The sequence below is a fragment of the Pseudorca crassidens genome, chromosome 4 (assembly GCF_039906515.1).
Source record: "Pseudorca crassidens isolate mPseCra1 chromosome 4, mPseCra1.hap1, whole genome shotgun sequence".
NCBI classification, from domain to species: domain Eukaryota; kingdom Metazoa; phylum Chordata; class Mammalia; order Artiodactyla; family Delphinidae; genus Pseudorca; species Pseudorca crassidens.
In genome coordinates this window covers 108129255-108144833 of record NC_090299.1, presented here as the reverse complement: position 1 = coordinate 108144833, position 15579 = coordinate 108129255, and the positions used below count along the sequence as shown (strand labels likewise).

Here is a 15579-nt window from a genome sequence, read left to right as displayed (position 1 = left end):
TTGAGATATAAAAATTTGAGTGGAGATATCAATCAAGTAAGCAGTTGGATAAACACAAGCACAGCTGTCAGTGGATAAGTTTGGGTTGGACATATACATTAGAACGATAAACATAAAAATGATATTTAAAGTCACAAGATTGGATGATACAGGGCATCTACAAAAAACATAGCTAACATCAAACTTAATGGTAAAAGATTGAATGCTTTCCACTTAAGATGAGGAAAGAGGCAAGAATATCTACTTTCACCAATTCTAATCAACATTGTACTGGAGATCTTAGTGCCATAGGGTAGGAAAAAGAATAAAAGGCATACAGACTGGAACGGAAGAAGTAAAACTGTATTTACAGATGACATGTTTGTCTATGTAGAAAATCCTATGGAATCTACAAATAACTTACTAGAGAGTGAATTTAGCAAAGTTAAGTGGAATCAAAGGTCAATATACAAAATTAATTGCATTTCTATATACTGGTGATGAACAATTAGAAATTCAAATTTAAAAAACAGCACCAATTAAAGCAGCATCAAAAAGTATTAAAGACTTAGGGATAAATCTGATAAAAAATGTACAAGACCTATTTACTTTGAAAACTCCAAAATGGTGCTGAGAGAAATTAAAGACTTAAATAATATATATACTGTGTTCTTGTATTAGAAGGCACAGTATTGTTAAAATGTCAGTTTGCCCCAAATCAATCTGTAGATTTAACAGAATCCCAATCAAAATCTCAGTAAGTTTTTTCTGTAGAAATTGACAAATTAATTCTAAAATTGATATGGGAGCGTGAAGGACCAAAAAGAGCCAAAATAATTTTGAAAAAGAACAAAGTTGGAGGACTTACACTACATAATTTCAAGATATAAATGTGGGGTAACCAACACATGTCACGTAGGCAAAACGACAGACATAGAGACCAACAGAATAGGAAGTCCAGAAATAGACCCATTGGCTCACAGACCTAATCATGAGAGTTAAAACTATGAAACTTTTAAAAGAAAACACAGGAGAAAATCTTAGTGATTTTAGGTTTGGCAAAGGTTTCATAAGTAGGAAACAAAAGGTCCAAATTATATAAGAAAAAAATTGATAAACTGGAGTTAATCAAACTTAAAAATTTTGCTCTTCAAAAGACAATGTTAGGAAAATAAAAAGGCAAGTCACAGACTGGGAGAAAGTATTTGTGAAATATACATCACAAGGACTTATATCTAGAATGTATACAGAACTCTTACAACTCAAGTATAAGAAGACAATCCAGTAAAAAATGAACAAAAGATTTGAATAAACACTTCACCAAAGAATGAAAAGGTATATGGATGGCAAATAATCACATCAAAAATTGTTCAATATAGGGCTTCCCTGGTGGCGCAGTGGTTGGGAGTCCGCCTGCCGATGCAGGGGACACGGGTTCGTGCCCCGGTCCGGGAAGATCCCACATGCAGCAGAGCGGCTGGGCCCGTGAGCCATGGCCGCTGAGCCTGCGCGGCGGAGCCTGTGCTCTGCAACGGGAGAGGCCACAACAGTGAGAGGCCCGCGTACCGCAAAAAAAAAAAAAGTTCAATATAATCATTCATTATGAAAACACAAATTAAAACTACCGTGAGATACTATTTCACACCTACTAGAACACCTAAAATTTAAAAAAACAGACCATATCAAGTATTGGAGAGGATGTAGAGGAACTAGAATTCTCATACACCACCAGTGGCAATGTAAAATGGTACAACTACTTTGAAAAACAGTTTGGCAGTTTCTTATAAAGTTAAATATACACCTACTATCACTTAGCCATTCTATTCCTAGGTATTTACTCAAGAGAAATGAAAATACATGTCCACAAAAAGACTTGTACATAGTACGAAGCTTCAAATGTAACAGCTAAAAACTTGGAAACAAGCCAAATGCCCACCAACAGGGGAATGGATTAACAAATTGTTATATACTCACACAACAAAATATCAATACTACTCAGCAATAAAAAGGACTAACCTATTGATATACACCATGAATGAAACTCAGAATAATTATGCTGGGTGAAAGAAGCCAGACCAAAAGAACCAAAAAGAGAGTATATACTGTATGATCTCATTTACATAAAATTCTAGAAAAATGCAAAGTAATCTACAGTGATCACAGATCTATGATTGATGGGGCTAGAAGGAGGAGGAACGGATTACAAACAAGCACAAGGAAACTTGGATATGTTCATTATTTTGGTGGCGGTGGTGATGGTTTCATGGGTTTATACATGTCAGCACTCATGAAATTGTACATCTGTACATTTATTATATTTCAATTATAATTCAATAAAGCTGTGTGTGGGGAAAAGAAATCCAATTGGAGATACCAAGTAAGTATTTGAATATACAATTATGGACATCAGTGGAGAGGTCTGGGTTGGACACATATATTTGAGAGGCAAGCATACAGACTATATTTGAAGTCACAAGCCTAGATGAGATCACCAAAGGAGAGAATAGAGAAGGAAAGAAATCCGTGCCCTGGAACGTTCCAATGTTAAGAGGCTGGGGAGACGAAAGAAAACAGCAAAGGAGACAAAGATAAAGTAGCGCCATCAGACAGAAAGAAAATCAGGGGACAGTGGAGACTGAGAAATGAGTGAAAAAGTGTTTCAAAGAGAAAGGAGCAATTAACTGTCAAGTACTATCTCTGAACTTAACATGAAAGAGAAATGAGAAATTGCTAAAAGACAAATTGCTAACACAGGCAAAAGTAATTTGTTTATGAACAGAATGGCTAGGGTATGGAGTAGTCAAATACTTTCTTGAGAGGCAATACAGTAAAAAGGAAGAAGCTCACAAAGGCTTTTGAGTCAGACCAATTAAGCCCATATTCATCCATTTAGTCACATTATTTTGGGCAAATAGCCCAGATATATCAAGCTTCAGTTTCCTTAATTGTAAAATGGGAACAATTTTCTTTTACACAGGGTTTTCTTTGAGGATTCAAAATAAGTATTGATAAATCATGTAGCACAGTACTTGGTGAATAATAAGTGCTCAACTAACAACAGCAACATCATCATCTCTAAAGCAGGATTTCTCAACCTCGGCACTATTGACAATGACATTGTTGTGAGAGACTCCCTATGCATTTTAGGATGTTTAGCAGCATCCCTGGCCTTTACCCACAAGATACCAGTTGCACTCCCTTACGTATCCTCAAGTTGTGACAACCAAAAATATTTCCAGACGTTAACAAATGTCCTTTAGGTGGCAGGAGGGGCCAAACTGCCCTTAAGAACCACAGTCCTAAGATTTATTATATGCTATACATCTACATGTATTATCAAGTTTTGTTTTTTTTGGCTGCGCCACACAGCTTGTGGGATCTTAGTTCCCCAACCAGGGATCAAACGTGGGCCCTCGGCAGTGAAAGTGCAGAGTCCTAACCACTGGACCACCAGGGAATTCCCTCAAGTTTTAAAATTATACAGAACATAAATCTTCTTTTGATGATTCAAAAAAATTTTGAGATTCTTGTAAGGTTACTATTAATGAGTATTATCACCAAGATGCAAAAGATGTTTAAAGAAACGTATATCCTATGACATTCCCAGAAACATGCTTGTCTGTAAGCAAATCCTGTTATTGACATTTTACCTTATATCTCTTTCTCATAAAAGTTGCATGTAATCTCTCAAAATAAGTAGTTACTTGAGTTTATGGTTGTTTGGATGCCAAATAAAAATAAATTTCCTGGATTTTTAACATTAGTAAACTATTAATTTTTGCCCTTCAAGTTTAATTTTTTAGATTAATGGTGGCTTCAGAAGAATTGTTTAGGGAAGCAGTCATTATTTCCACTGAAATATTTCCATTATTTCAGGAAAAACAGATAGAGGGGGGCATGAAGGGATGAAAAAAAGTACACTTGAAAGCTATCTACATGTTACTGCCCCATTATTATGTCAAGGGTATTAAGTTAAGGTGGCAAAGGCTTGATGCTACAAAGGTCTAATATTAATCAGAAGGAAGTCTAATACTCAAACATAACTAGGGTGGACTCAAGGGACGATATCTATCATTGATCTGCTTAAAAGATTTCCTGTTGTTCCATTGGGAGCAGACAAAATCCTGTGCCCTAATTATTCAAACACCTCTGAACGTAAAATTTTGCATGGTACACTGTGGTTTTCAATGCTCAAAGTTGAATTTACCATGGAGTTGGAAAAAAAAATCAGACTGGTTAAGTAGCAAGAGTGCACACCCTTCCCATTTTATTTGCAAGGTGATATGATGATGGAAAGGGAGATGACAAATTGGAAAAGATATGGAAATTTGGGAGCTAATAAAATCTCCTGAAAATCTCCCTCTTTGGAATCAGCTATGAATAAGAGCCCTGATTCCCATGGTATGGTAAATGCCCTGTATTCAATAAAATTTCACAAGATTCGCTGGGCTAATGAGCCTACCTTGTTTTTACCTACCCTGGAACCCTAACAAATCATGGCTCTGTGGCGGATGGTACCAAGAACAAATACCTAGCCAAATTCTAATGAAATTCTATAGATAAAAAAGCAGATAAAGAAAACTACAAAAAGTGGCCCACATATGTGAAAATAGCTCTCCAAATACATGAGAAATCTATGTTGAAAAGGCAAGTAACTTAACTGTCTCCACCTTAGAACTGTTTCCCTCTAGAAACTACTATCCCAGCAATGCAATGACCTAATTGCGATGCTTTGTAGGGCTATTTTGCATTTGCATATTTTCATATTTATTGCATGAAACAACACTTGGGTATATAATTAATAAAATGCTTTTGAAATATAATTTACTTTACAATGGTTTTTATTTGAGTGGTGTGAATACAGTAGAGAATATAAACTCAACTACAGGGGGCAAGACAGTAATGTATGTAAATGAAGCAGGCCAGGTATAAGACTACAGAAAGGATGGAGAGCACGTGCCCGATCTAAGGAAAACAGCAGTTACTCAGCTCCAGCTGACTCTGCTGTGGGAGAATGCAGGCCCAGGTGTTGTCGGTCTTCAGATTTTTTTTTTTTAATTTTTTTGTGTTACGCAGGCCTCTCACTGTTGTGGCCTCTCCCGTTGCGGAGCACAGGCTCCGGACGCACAGGCTCAGCGGCCATGGCTCCCGGGCCCAGCTGCTCCGCGGCATGTGGGATCCTCCCGGACTGGGGCACGAACCCGTGTCCCCTGCATCGGCAGGCAGACTCTCAACCACTGCGCCACCAGGGAAGCCCAGTCTTCAGATTTTTTAAAAAGAGAAGTTTAAAATCTAAAAACTGATGCAAAACCTCCAAATTTTTAATATTAGGAACTTATTTATTATTTAAAATACTAAGTGGCCAATCTTGCTTATAAGACAGATAACGCCCTTGGGCCCAAAGATTGTGACTTCTAGAGAAGAGCTCAAAATAAAATTCATTGACATTTGGGAGAATATTCAAAGACTTGTAAGTTAATCTTAAAAGGAAGGGAGGAAGGGCTTCCCTGGTGGTGCAGTGGTTAAGAATCCACCTGCCGATACAGAGGACACAGGTTCGAGCCCTGGACCGGGAAGATCCCACATGCCGCGGAGCAACTAAGCCCGTGCGCCACAACTACTGAGCCTGTGCTCTACAGCCCGTGCTCCGCAACAAGAGAAGCCACCGCAATGAGAAGCCCGCACACAGCAACAAAGACCCAATGCAGCCAAAAATAAAGAAAGAAAGGGAGGAAAACCATATACAGACTTGATGGATTCTTCCCATGAAATATTTAAAACTGCTGAAATATTTTTATGTGGATAAATACAAACAATTAAGCTGTGGGTTTCAGCCTTGGTTAGCATTTCTCGAAATGCAGGATTGTGTGGCACGTTAACAGGTATCTCATGAAAGCAAGTGCAGGTGTAAAAATGTATCTGGATTAAACAAAATTGAACAGGTTTCTTTACTGCAGGATTCTCAGTATTTACTATAAGAATGTAAATTTTGTGAAGTTTCAGAGCGGGATATACTATGTTACATTTATTTAACTATAGACACCTTTTAATACAGAGAACTCTAGGTCTTTTGTGCTACACTTTAAGGAACACAGGTTTAACCCAAGAAAAAGCTTAATTCAATGTATGCATTGAGCACATGCTAATAACTTAGCAGGAAGTAGACGTAATACTGTACATTCAATTTATTCTGTAGCTATACTGTATAAAATACTATAGCTTAGCAGTATATAATTAAGATCTATGTTTTGAATTGAACTAGTAAAATATGATCCAGTTCCAGGAAGCTACAGCTCCTTCTGGTTTAACACTGTCTACTAAAAAAGTGTTAGTGAGATATACTCTACTTCCTTTAAGCTATAGTCTTAAGACAGCACTTCTGAATTTTAATGTAGAGTCCTACAAAGCTTTGCTAAGCAACTAAAGTAACATACAAAGCTATTTTGATGTAGAAGTAAATTAAGCTAAAACTACTACATTAATTATATCTAAAGGTTGTAAACCAAAACTAGATTCATGAAATATTATATCTATTTCACATGTAAGCAAAGGTGTGAGACAATTAACCATCCTTTCTCATCCAATATATTTTAAAAATTCTAGAGCTGAGTCTATTTTTTACATCCTATAGCTGATAGGATGATATAGCTGATACTTGGTATACTTATCATAACCTGTAAAAGTAAATGTCCCTTTACTGTAAGATAAATGAAAAATTAAGAATAAAATGGCCCTTTGATATTATAGTGAAAATAAACCTATGACAGGTACATGAAATTAAAGACTGCTTTTTAAAAAGTCCTTATATACCTCTGGAAACATTTCAGGCCTATTTATGTAACTGGCTTTTAACTAAATATTTGTATATACATTTATTCTTCATATGTATTTAGTTGTATTTTACATGATCACAGGGTTTTCATTTTCTCATCTTTTTAGAAAAGAAAAATGTCACCTACCTCACAGGTTGCTATGAGGATCAAATAAGATAATTGACATAAAAGCACTGTAAAATTTAAAGCTCTATACAAATATGATGAAATAATAATAGAAACAACAGCTACTGATCTGTACTACTCAACAAGGAAATAGCACTGTCACAAGAGTCAAGGCATAATGCTCAATATTATCTGCTTTCAAACAAGGGGTTCAAATTTCACAAAAGGTAATGCTATACAGCTTAATAAGTTAGTTTCTTTGTTAGTTTCTTGTTAGGTATAGGCAATTTTGTTATGTACCATTTTAAACCTACTTTAGAAAAGGATTTTTTCTTCCTCATTTTAAAAAGTTAAGGATCTTACGAAAAATGGTAAAACAAAATAAAATGTGGTTACTTAAATTATGAGGAAAAGAAGTATAATGTTAAAAGTAAATGGAACTTGAAAAGGATCACCAGAAAAAAGAAAGACAGTATTGGTGAGTTTTATAAATTAATATAAAAAATGTCAGTAACCAGACATTATTGTGCATGCATTATTTTAAAGGGACAATATCAACATACAAGTATTCTCTGAACTGGAATACCTTCCAGTTCTTATTGAATATAGGTAAAATTTATATGTATACATATATATGTATACATTTTCAAATATTATTTTTATTTTTAAATAAACTGCCTCAAAATTTTTTCCCCAGGAAGTATATAAAAAGTAATTCGAATAGATTGTCCTACCAGAGAAAAAGTTTAATTTTGTTAAAATATGCACTAGAATATTTTCTGTTCTGGACAATAGATTTAGTAGCCATAGAAACAATAAATAGTAATATAAGATTATCAAATATTCCTCTTTCATGAAGAAATTCATATATAGTGAAACAAATCTCAAGACTTTTTGTACCAGCCAGAAGAAACTCACTTGACAGTGTCCTTTTATATTATCAGAAATTATGCCTAAAAGCATCATGCATATTAAATGCAATCTTTTACCTTCAACATCATCTGAAAAGGTAGACAGAAATAAATAAAAAGTGGGTGATAAAAAAAAGTTTCTTATGTAATAGTATTCACAATAAAATAAATAAGAGCTTAAAAACATCAAATAAACAATATAATCTCTTGAAAGAAGAGACTCATACTCATTTTACTCAAATCTGAGATATCCTAATAGAGATACAGCATATGCTATAAATGTAGGATTATGAGACATATTTATCAATAAATTGAAGGGTTATTAAAATATCCTCAAGGTAAAGAACTCTAAAATGAAGTTCATTATGGCAGCTAAGAATTATCTTTTGATGAAGCAGTAAAGAGAGAGTATCAATAACAGAACTGAAGGCCATATTTCTCAATATCTAGATTTTAAAAAATTGACTCTTTCAGGCTATTACCCTAACTTCATATTTTAATCTTTCCTAGAAGAAATGATTCTACTACTGTTTCTCCAAAGAATCGTTTATCCTGTTTCATCCAAAGAATCATTTTTAGATGTTGAATTAAAAATAAGGAGCCCAAATACATTAAGAGAAGCAAAAAGTTAAACTTTAAACATTATTAGATTGCAAATTTATAATGAAGGAAAACTGCCTAATTGATGCTATATAGTTTTTTAAAACACAAAAATTATCACTACAAACTAGAAAAGAGCTAAATTTTCCATCTGAAACAACTAAGAAGAGTCTTTTTCTTTAATGTTTTCTAGCAAGTGTATCGTATCTAATTTTCTCATCTGAGAAATGACTAGGAGAAATAAGTATCTTTACCTTCAAAGTGTGTTCTTGCGTGTACTGTATTTAAGTATTGTCATGTGACTGACAGCCTCTTTTTCCATGGGAACCAAATTATGTTTACTAAAGATTTTCTACTAAAGAAATTAATAAAGTTAAATTGTCAGCTAGATATCACAGAGAAATAAAAATTTAAGAAAAAGGATATTCAAGTCTAAGAAATTGTGACTATTCAGGACAATCTAGTTTCAAATGTTCCTACTACTGGTATTTTGTGAAGTTAATATCTACATATATTTCTGTTCTACTTTTATTTCAATAAAATATGTGCAAACTCAATATTATCTACATTTCCTTATGCCTTGTCTACTCAGATTTTGGAAGACCCTATAACTTCCGTCTAAATTAGACTTATAAAATGCATGAATATTGCCCTTCTGATTGTCTAGAAAAATGAAAGACCCACTGTGTCCTCCTACAACAGCCAATGTGATATGAGGAAAGCACTCTTCAACAGCACTGTAAAATGTTACTCAGTGCATGTTTTTACAATAAATGGAACAAAATGTATAGGCCTCCAGTCAAGTATTTCACATGCTGGGAGTTCCCTGGTGGGCCTAGTGGTCAGGATTCCAGGCTTTCACGGCTGTGCCCTGGGTTCAGTCCCAGGTCTGGGAACAGATCCTGGAAGCTGCGTGGTGTGACCAAAACAAAACGAAACAAAACCTTCTAAATTTAAAAAATTGCTGCTCTTTATAAGTTAACATAAGTCTTATGTGAAAAGTTTAAGTATATATCAGGAAAAACCCTCTAACTTCATACTGCTCACCAGGTAACATATAAATAAAATAGTTTGATTTTTAATCAATTGCCAAAAATGATTATTTAATCTAGAGAATACTAATATTCATTCTGCTCAACTAAAATCAATACAAAGAGAGGGAAAAATATTTTTTGAAAAAGAAGAATGTAATTCCATCTCCAAATCACATACAAAGCAATCATCTTAAAGATATTTTTCTGGAACTAAGCCAATGTCTTCCCTTTACTGATGAAAAACAAAAAAAGAAGAAAAAAAGAAGAAAAAAAGAAAAAATCCTTATAAATAAATTTATAAAATAAACTCAACCTTAAACCAGCAAAATTGGCACAATCCAGTTGATTTTATGTACAGAGAACACAGTAAAAGAAACTTACCTACTTCTTCTTCTTCATCATTAGATATTATATTATACAGTGTGTCCAAAGCATAACCTATTATTTCAGAATCCGAACTGGAAGAAAGAAATTATTATACTTATACACTGCTAGTTAGAGTATAGCTGTTATGACCATTTTATACTCTTATTTAACAAGACTGTAGGAAACATTAATCCCATTTCTGAAAACCTACCCTAAGAAAATATCAGAGTGCAAACTGTAAAGATGTATAAATGTTCATTTTTATTTATAATAGTGAAAAATTAGAAGCAATCTAAATGTCCAATAATTTTTTTAAAAAGTGTGGTAAATCCATACCTATAGCAATTATAAAATGTATTTTTAAAGAATGTTTAATGACATGGTAATTAAAACACCCTTGATTTAGTGCCAGTAGGAAAAAACTGAATATTAACAATTAATGTGCACAATGATCAAATCTAGCAAAAAATATATATATACATTCATGTGTTTATATACATTTTAAGAAAACCTTATAAATAAATTTGTAAAATAAACCCAACTTTAAAACCAGCAAAATTAGTACAAGCCAGGTAATTTTATAAGTCTGTGTGTATGTTTACATATATGCTTTATAATATATATAATCTTTATATAACATATATATGTTTATATAAACATAACAGTGTTATCTCTAGTTGGACCTCTAGAATTTGTTTCCCTGATTTATATCTTATTTTCTAAAAAAAAAAAACTTATGGTAAACATGTACTATTTATAATATCAGGAAGTGTAAGATTTTTTTCTTTTTTTCTTTTCTCTTTTGTTTCAGGAAGTATAAGATTTTTTAGTTGTTGATAAACAGACAAATTTTGAAAGCATGATGGAGGATGATGGCATTTAGAGTGAAAAGCAAGAGTGAGATACAGGTCAGAAAGATTCAGTGAATATGAAGAAGTGGCTAGGAGTGAAAGCAAAGATGAGGGACAAAAGGGGTCAGAACCAGAGGATATAAATCTCAAATGAAGTGGGTCTTTTGAATTATTATTATTTATCATTCTTGTTTTTGAGAAATTTTGAGGGACATCTTTTAAGAGACTATTGAGAAAGTAGGAACAGAAGGGAACTTCCTGAAAATGAAAATCCAACAACTAACATATGTAATGGTGAAAGACTAAATGCTTTACCCCTAAGATGAGGAACAAGATAATGATGTCTCTTCCAGCCACTTCTATCCAACATTGAACCTGAGGTTCTAGCTCGAGCAATTAGGCAAGAAAAGGAAATAAAAGGCATACAGATTGGAAAGGAAGAACTAAAACTACACCTATTCCCAGATGACATGATCTTGTACAGAGAAAATCCTAAGGAATCCACTAAACACCTATTAGAACTAGTAAACAAATTCAGCAAAATTGAAGGACATATGCTCAATATATAAAAAAAAAATCAGTTGTATTTCTGTATACTAGCAATAAACAATCAGAAAATAAAATTAAAAGAACAATTCCATTTAAATAACATAAAAAAGATTTAAATACTTTGGAATAAATTTTACTAAAGTACAAGACTGAAAACTACAAAACACTGTTGAAAGAAATTACCTAAAACTCAAATAAATGAAAAGATAATCTGTGTTCATGAATAGGAAGATGTAATGCTGTTAACATGGTAATATACCCCAACTTGATTTACAGATTCACACAATCCCTATAAAAATCCCAGCTGCCAGCTGATCATAAAATCTGTATGGGAATTCAGTGTATCCAGAATAGCCAAAATAATCTTCAAAAACAAAGTTGAAGGACTCACATTTTCTGATTTCAAAACTTACCGCAAAATTATAGTAATCAAGACTGTGGCACTGGCATAAGAATAGACATAGAGATCAACAGAATAGAGAGCCTAAAAGTAAAGTCTAACATTTATTTCAATTGATTTTTGGCAAGGATGCAAAGACCATTCAATGAGGAAAGAACAGTCTCTTGAACAAATGGTGCTAGGACAACTAGATATCCACATGCAAAAAACTGAAGCTGGAGCCCTACTTCACACCATATACAAAAATTAACTCAAAATGGGATATAAGATCTAAATGTAAGAGCTAAAGCTATAAAACTCTTAGAAGAAAACACAGGTACAAATATTCAAAGCATTAGATTAGGCAATGGTTTCTTAGATTTGACACCAAAAGCATAAGCAAGAAAAGATAAAACAGATAAACTGCATTTTGTCAAAATTAAAAACTTTTGTCCTTCAAAGGACACTATCAAGAAAATGTCCTTTGGGGCTTCCCTGGTGGCGCAGTGGTTAAGAATCCACCTGCCAATGCAGGGGACACGGGTCTGAGCCCTGGTCCAGGAAGATCCCACATGTGGCAGAGCAACTAAGTCTGTGCACAACTACTGAAGCCTGCACGCCTAGAGCCCATGCTCCGAAACAAAGAGAAGCCACCACAATAAGCCTGTGCACCGTAATGAAGAGTAGCCCCCACTCGTCGCAACTAAAGCCTTCGTGCAGCAACGAAGACCCATCGCAGCCAAAAAAAAAAAAAAAAAAAAATACAATAAATAAATTAAAAGAAAAAAAAGTGTCCTTTGACGACCCAAAGAATGGGAAAAAAAATATTTGCAAATCATGTTAAGGGACTTGTATCCAGAATGTATACATACAATTGGATAATAAAAAGACAAGTAACCAAATTAATAGCAGGCAAAAGACTTAGACATTTCTCTAAAAAAGATATACAAGGGGACTTTCTCGGTGGTCCAGTGGTTAAGATTACACGCTTCCACTGCAGGCGGCCCGGGTTCAATCCCTGGTCAGGGACCTAAGATCCCACATGCCTCGGGGCCAAAAATAATAATTAAAAAAATTAAAAATATACACAAATGGTAAATAAGTACATGAAAAGATACTCAATATCATTAGTCATTAGGTAAATACAAATCAAAACCAAAATAAGATGCCAAGTTCACCCACTAGGATGGCCATTTTAAAAAAGGGACAATAACAAGTGTTGGTGAGGAGAAATTGGACCTTTATACACTTCAGATGAAGATATAAAATGGTGCAGCCTCCATGCAAGAGTTTGGCAATTTCTTAAAAAGTTTAACCACATGACTCAACAATTGCATTCCTTTGTATAAAACATATGTTCACACAAAAACTAGTACACAAATGTTCATAATAACGTTATTCATAACAGCCAATAAACAGAAATATCCCAAATGTCTGTCAACAGAAGAATGGATAAACAAAAATGGTATATCCATACAATGGAATATTATTCAGACAGAAAAGGGATGAAATACTCATACACGTTATAACACGGATGGACCTTGAAATATTATGCTAAGTGGAAGCAGACAGACATAAAAGCCACACATTGTATGATTCCATTTACATGAAATGTCCAAAACAGTCAAATTTATATAGACACAAAGGAGATTGGTGGCTGCTAGGCACTGCGGGAGGAGGGAATAGGCAATGACAACTAATGGATACTGGATTTCTTTTGAAGTGATGAAAATGTTCTAGAATTAGATAGCGGTGATAGTTGCACAACTTTGTGAATATACTAAAACCATTGAAATGTACACTTAAAAAAAAACAACAAAAAACTGAGGTGTCATGGTTTGGAAACAGTTTCCATCAGACAACTTTCAGGCCCTGAGTGTGGGACTTGGGAGAACTAGCAGTCTCTCCTCAAGATGGCTATAAGAGAAGCAGACCCATGGACAGATGGAGAGTTTCAAGCCAGGCCAAGAAAGGGAACGCAACTCTCTGTGATGTAGCCAGGCATGAAGGGGATTCAGCTGAAGGATTCTGAGAGTGTTAGTTAGGCCAAGAGCAGAAGCATAAAAGAGTAATGAAGATGAGAAGTGGAAAGAGATGGCTGCAGAATATAGACCTTTGCAATCAATGAAGTTAAGAAAACACTCACAGAACATTTTGAGAACAGAAGATAACAGATAAGTATTGGAAGCAAATGGAAAGGGAATTTAGCACAAGAGAAGGAATGAAACACAAGAAGGCTCAGAGAAGTTTGGCTTTGTTTGTTGCCTAAGGGTCATAATAAAACACCCATCAGCCTCTAACGTGATCAATTATTAGTTCACACATTCACCAGGCTATATGGTATACCTTATTTCTAAACATGGTGCCTGGCACATAGTAAATGTGCTATAAATGTTTTAAAAAATATATTTCTTAACCTTTATATCAAGAGTATCTACACATTTATTTTCTACTGTGCACTAAAAATGACAATAAGGGCCACTTTACATAGAGGTAGATTCTGTTTTCCATATCAAGATGTTAGTCGTTTCATTACCAACTTTATAAGACTCAGTGAGAAAATGTATACATAAAGACACATGAAATAAAAAAAAGAAAAATTATATGTATGTATAATAATCACACTGAAGTTTTTTTGACCTAAGGCCCATTTTGTCATAACTTGGAATACTGTTTAAAGCAGGTAACTAACTTGGGTTATTTTATTAGTTTTCTACTGATGCTGTAATAAATTACCACAAACTCAGTGGCTTATATAATACAAATATAGTACCTTACTGTTCTGGAAGTCAGAGGTCTGAAATGGGTCTCACTGGACTAAAATCAAGGTCTCACCAGGGCTGCCTTCCTTTCTGATGGCTTTAAGGGGAGAATCCATTTCCTTGCCTTTTCCAGTTCTAGAGGCCTCCTTTCATCTTTAAAGCCAGCAAAGACAGGTTGAGATCTTCTCATATCACCTCATTCTGACCTCCTCTTCTGCATTCCTCTTCTAGTTTTAAGAAGCCTCAGGATTATACTGGGCCCACTTGGATAACCCAACATAATCTCCCCTATCTCAAAATCCATAACCTAATCATATCTTCAAAGTCCCTTTGCCATCTAAGGTAACATTCATAGGTTGTGCTGATAGCATATAAATATCTTTGGGGGAACCATTACTCTGCCTACTGCAGTTGCCCACTCTGGTGTTAATAAAACAGAGAGTCCCGACATATCCAGTGGATTTATTCAAACACATTAGAATTAGTTGGATATGAAAGGTAGCCAATGTGGGTCACACTGAGGAGGATAGAAAAGGTTCTAATTGGTATGAACAAGCAGCTGGGCATTGCTGAAATATAATTTAAAAAGGGGTTATGAGGTTAGACAAGCAGCATCTTGATCTTTAAAAAGCTTATATGCTTTGCTTTGAGGAACTTGGACTTCACACTGCACGGAGCTGTGAAATACATTAAATAGGTGAGTGATAGAAGATTTACATTTCAGACAGAAATGTAAATGAAATGAAATTCTTGAAATGAATGGAAGGACAAAGAGATCAGAGGCAAAGAATACAGTTTGAGGTGGTGGTGTTTTTTTTCTTTTTAAAATTTATTTATTTATTTATTTTTGGCTGTGTTGGGTCTTCGTTTCTGTGCAAGGGATTGCTCTAGACGCTGGGAGCGGGGGCCACTCTTCATCGCGGTGCACGGGCCTCTCACTATCGTGGCCTCTCTTGTTGCGGAGCACAGGCACCAGACGCGCAGGCTCAGTAGTTGTGGCTCACGGGCCCAGCTGCTCCGCGGCGTGTGGGATCTTCCCAGACCAGGGCTTGAACCCGTGTCCCCTGCATTGGCAGGCGGATTCTTAACCCCTGTGCCACCAGGGAAGCCCGTGGTGGTTTTAAAATATGTCAAAAAACCCTCTTTGATACAGCTCCTTTCAAAAGGTGGACCCTAATTCTCCTCTTTTTAAGTGTAGGCTGTCTTTATT

General features: G+C 34.8%; 1 protein-coding gene across 2 annotated transcripts in view; it reads right to left on the bottom strand.

The window, feature by feature from the left end:
• USO1 (USO1 vesicle transport factor) overlaps positions 1 to 15579 on the bottom strand; it is a 91424-nt gene that overhangs the window by 46827 nt on the left and 29018 nt on the right. For both annotated transcript variants that reach the window (XM_067736274.1, XM_067736276.1), the window contains exon 4: positions 9844 to 9920. In XM_067736274.1, coding sequence (XP_067592375.1) covers positions 9844 to 9920 — 77 coding nt within the window. The remainder of the gene's footprint in view (positions 1 to 9843; positions 9921 to 15579) is intronic.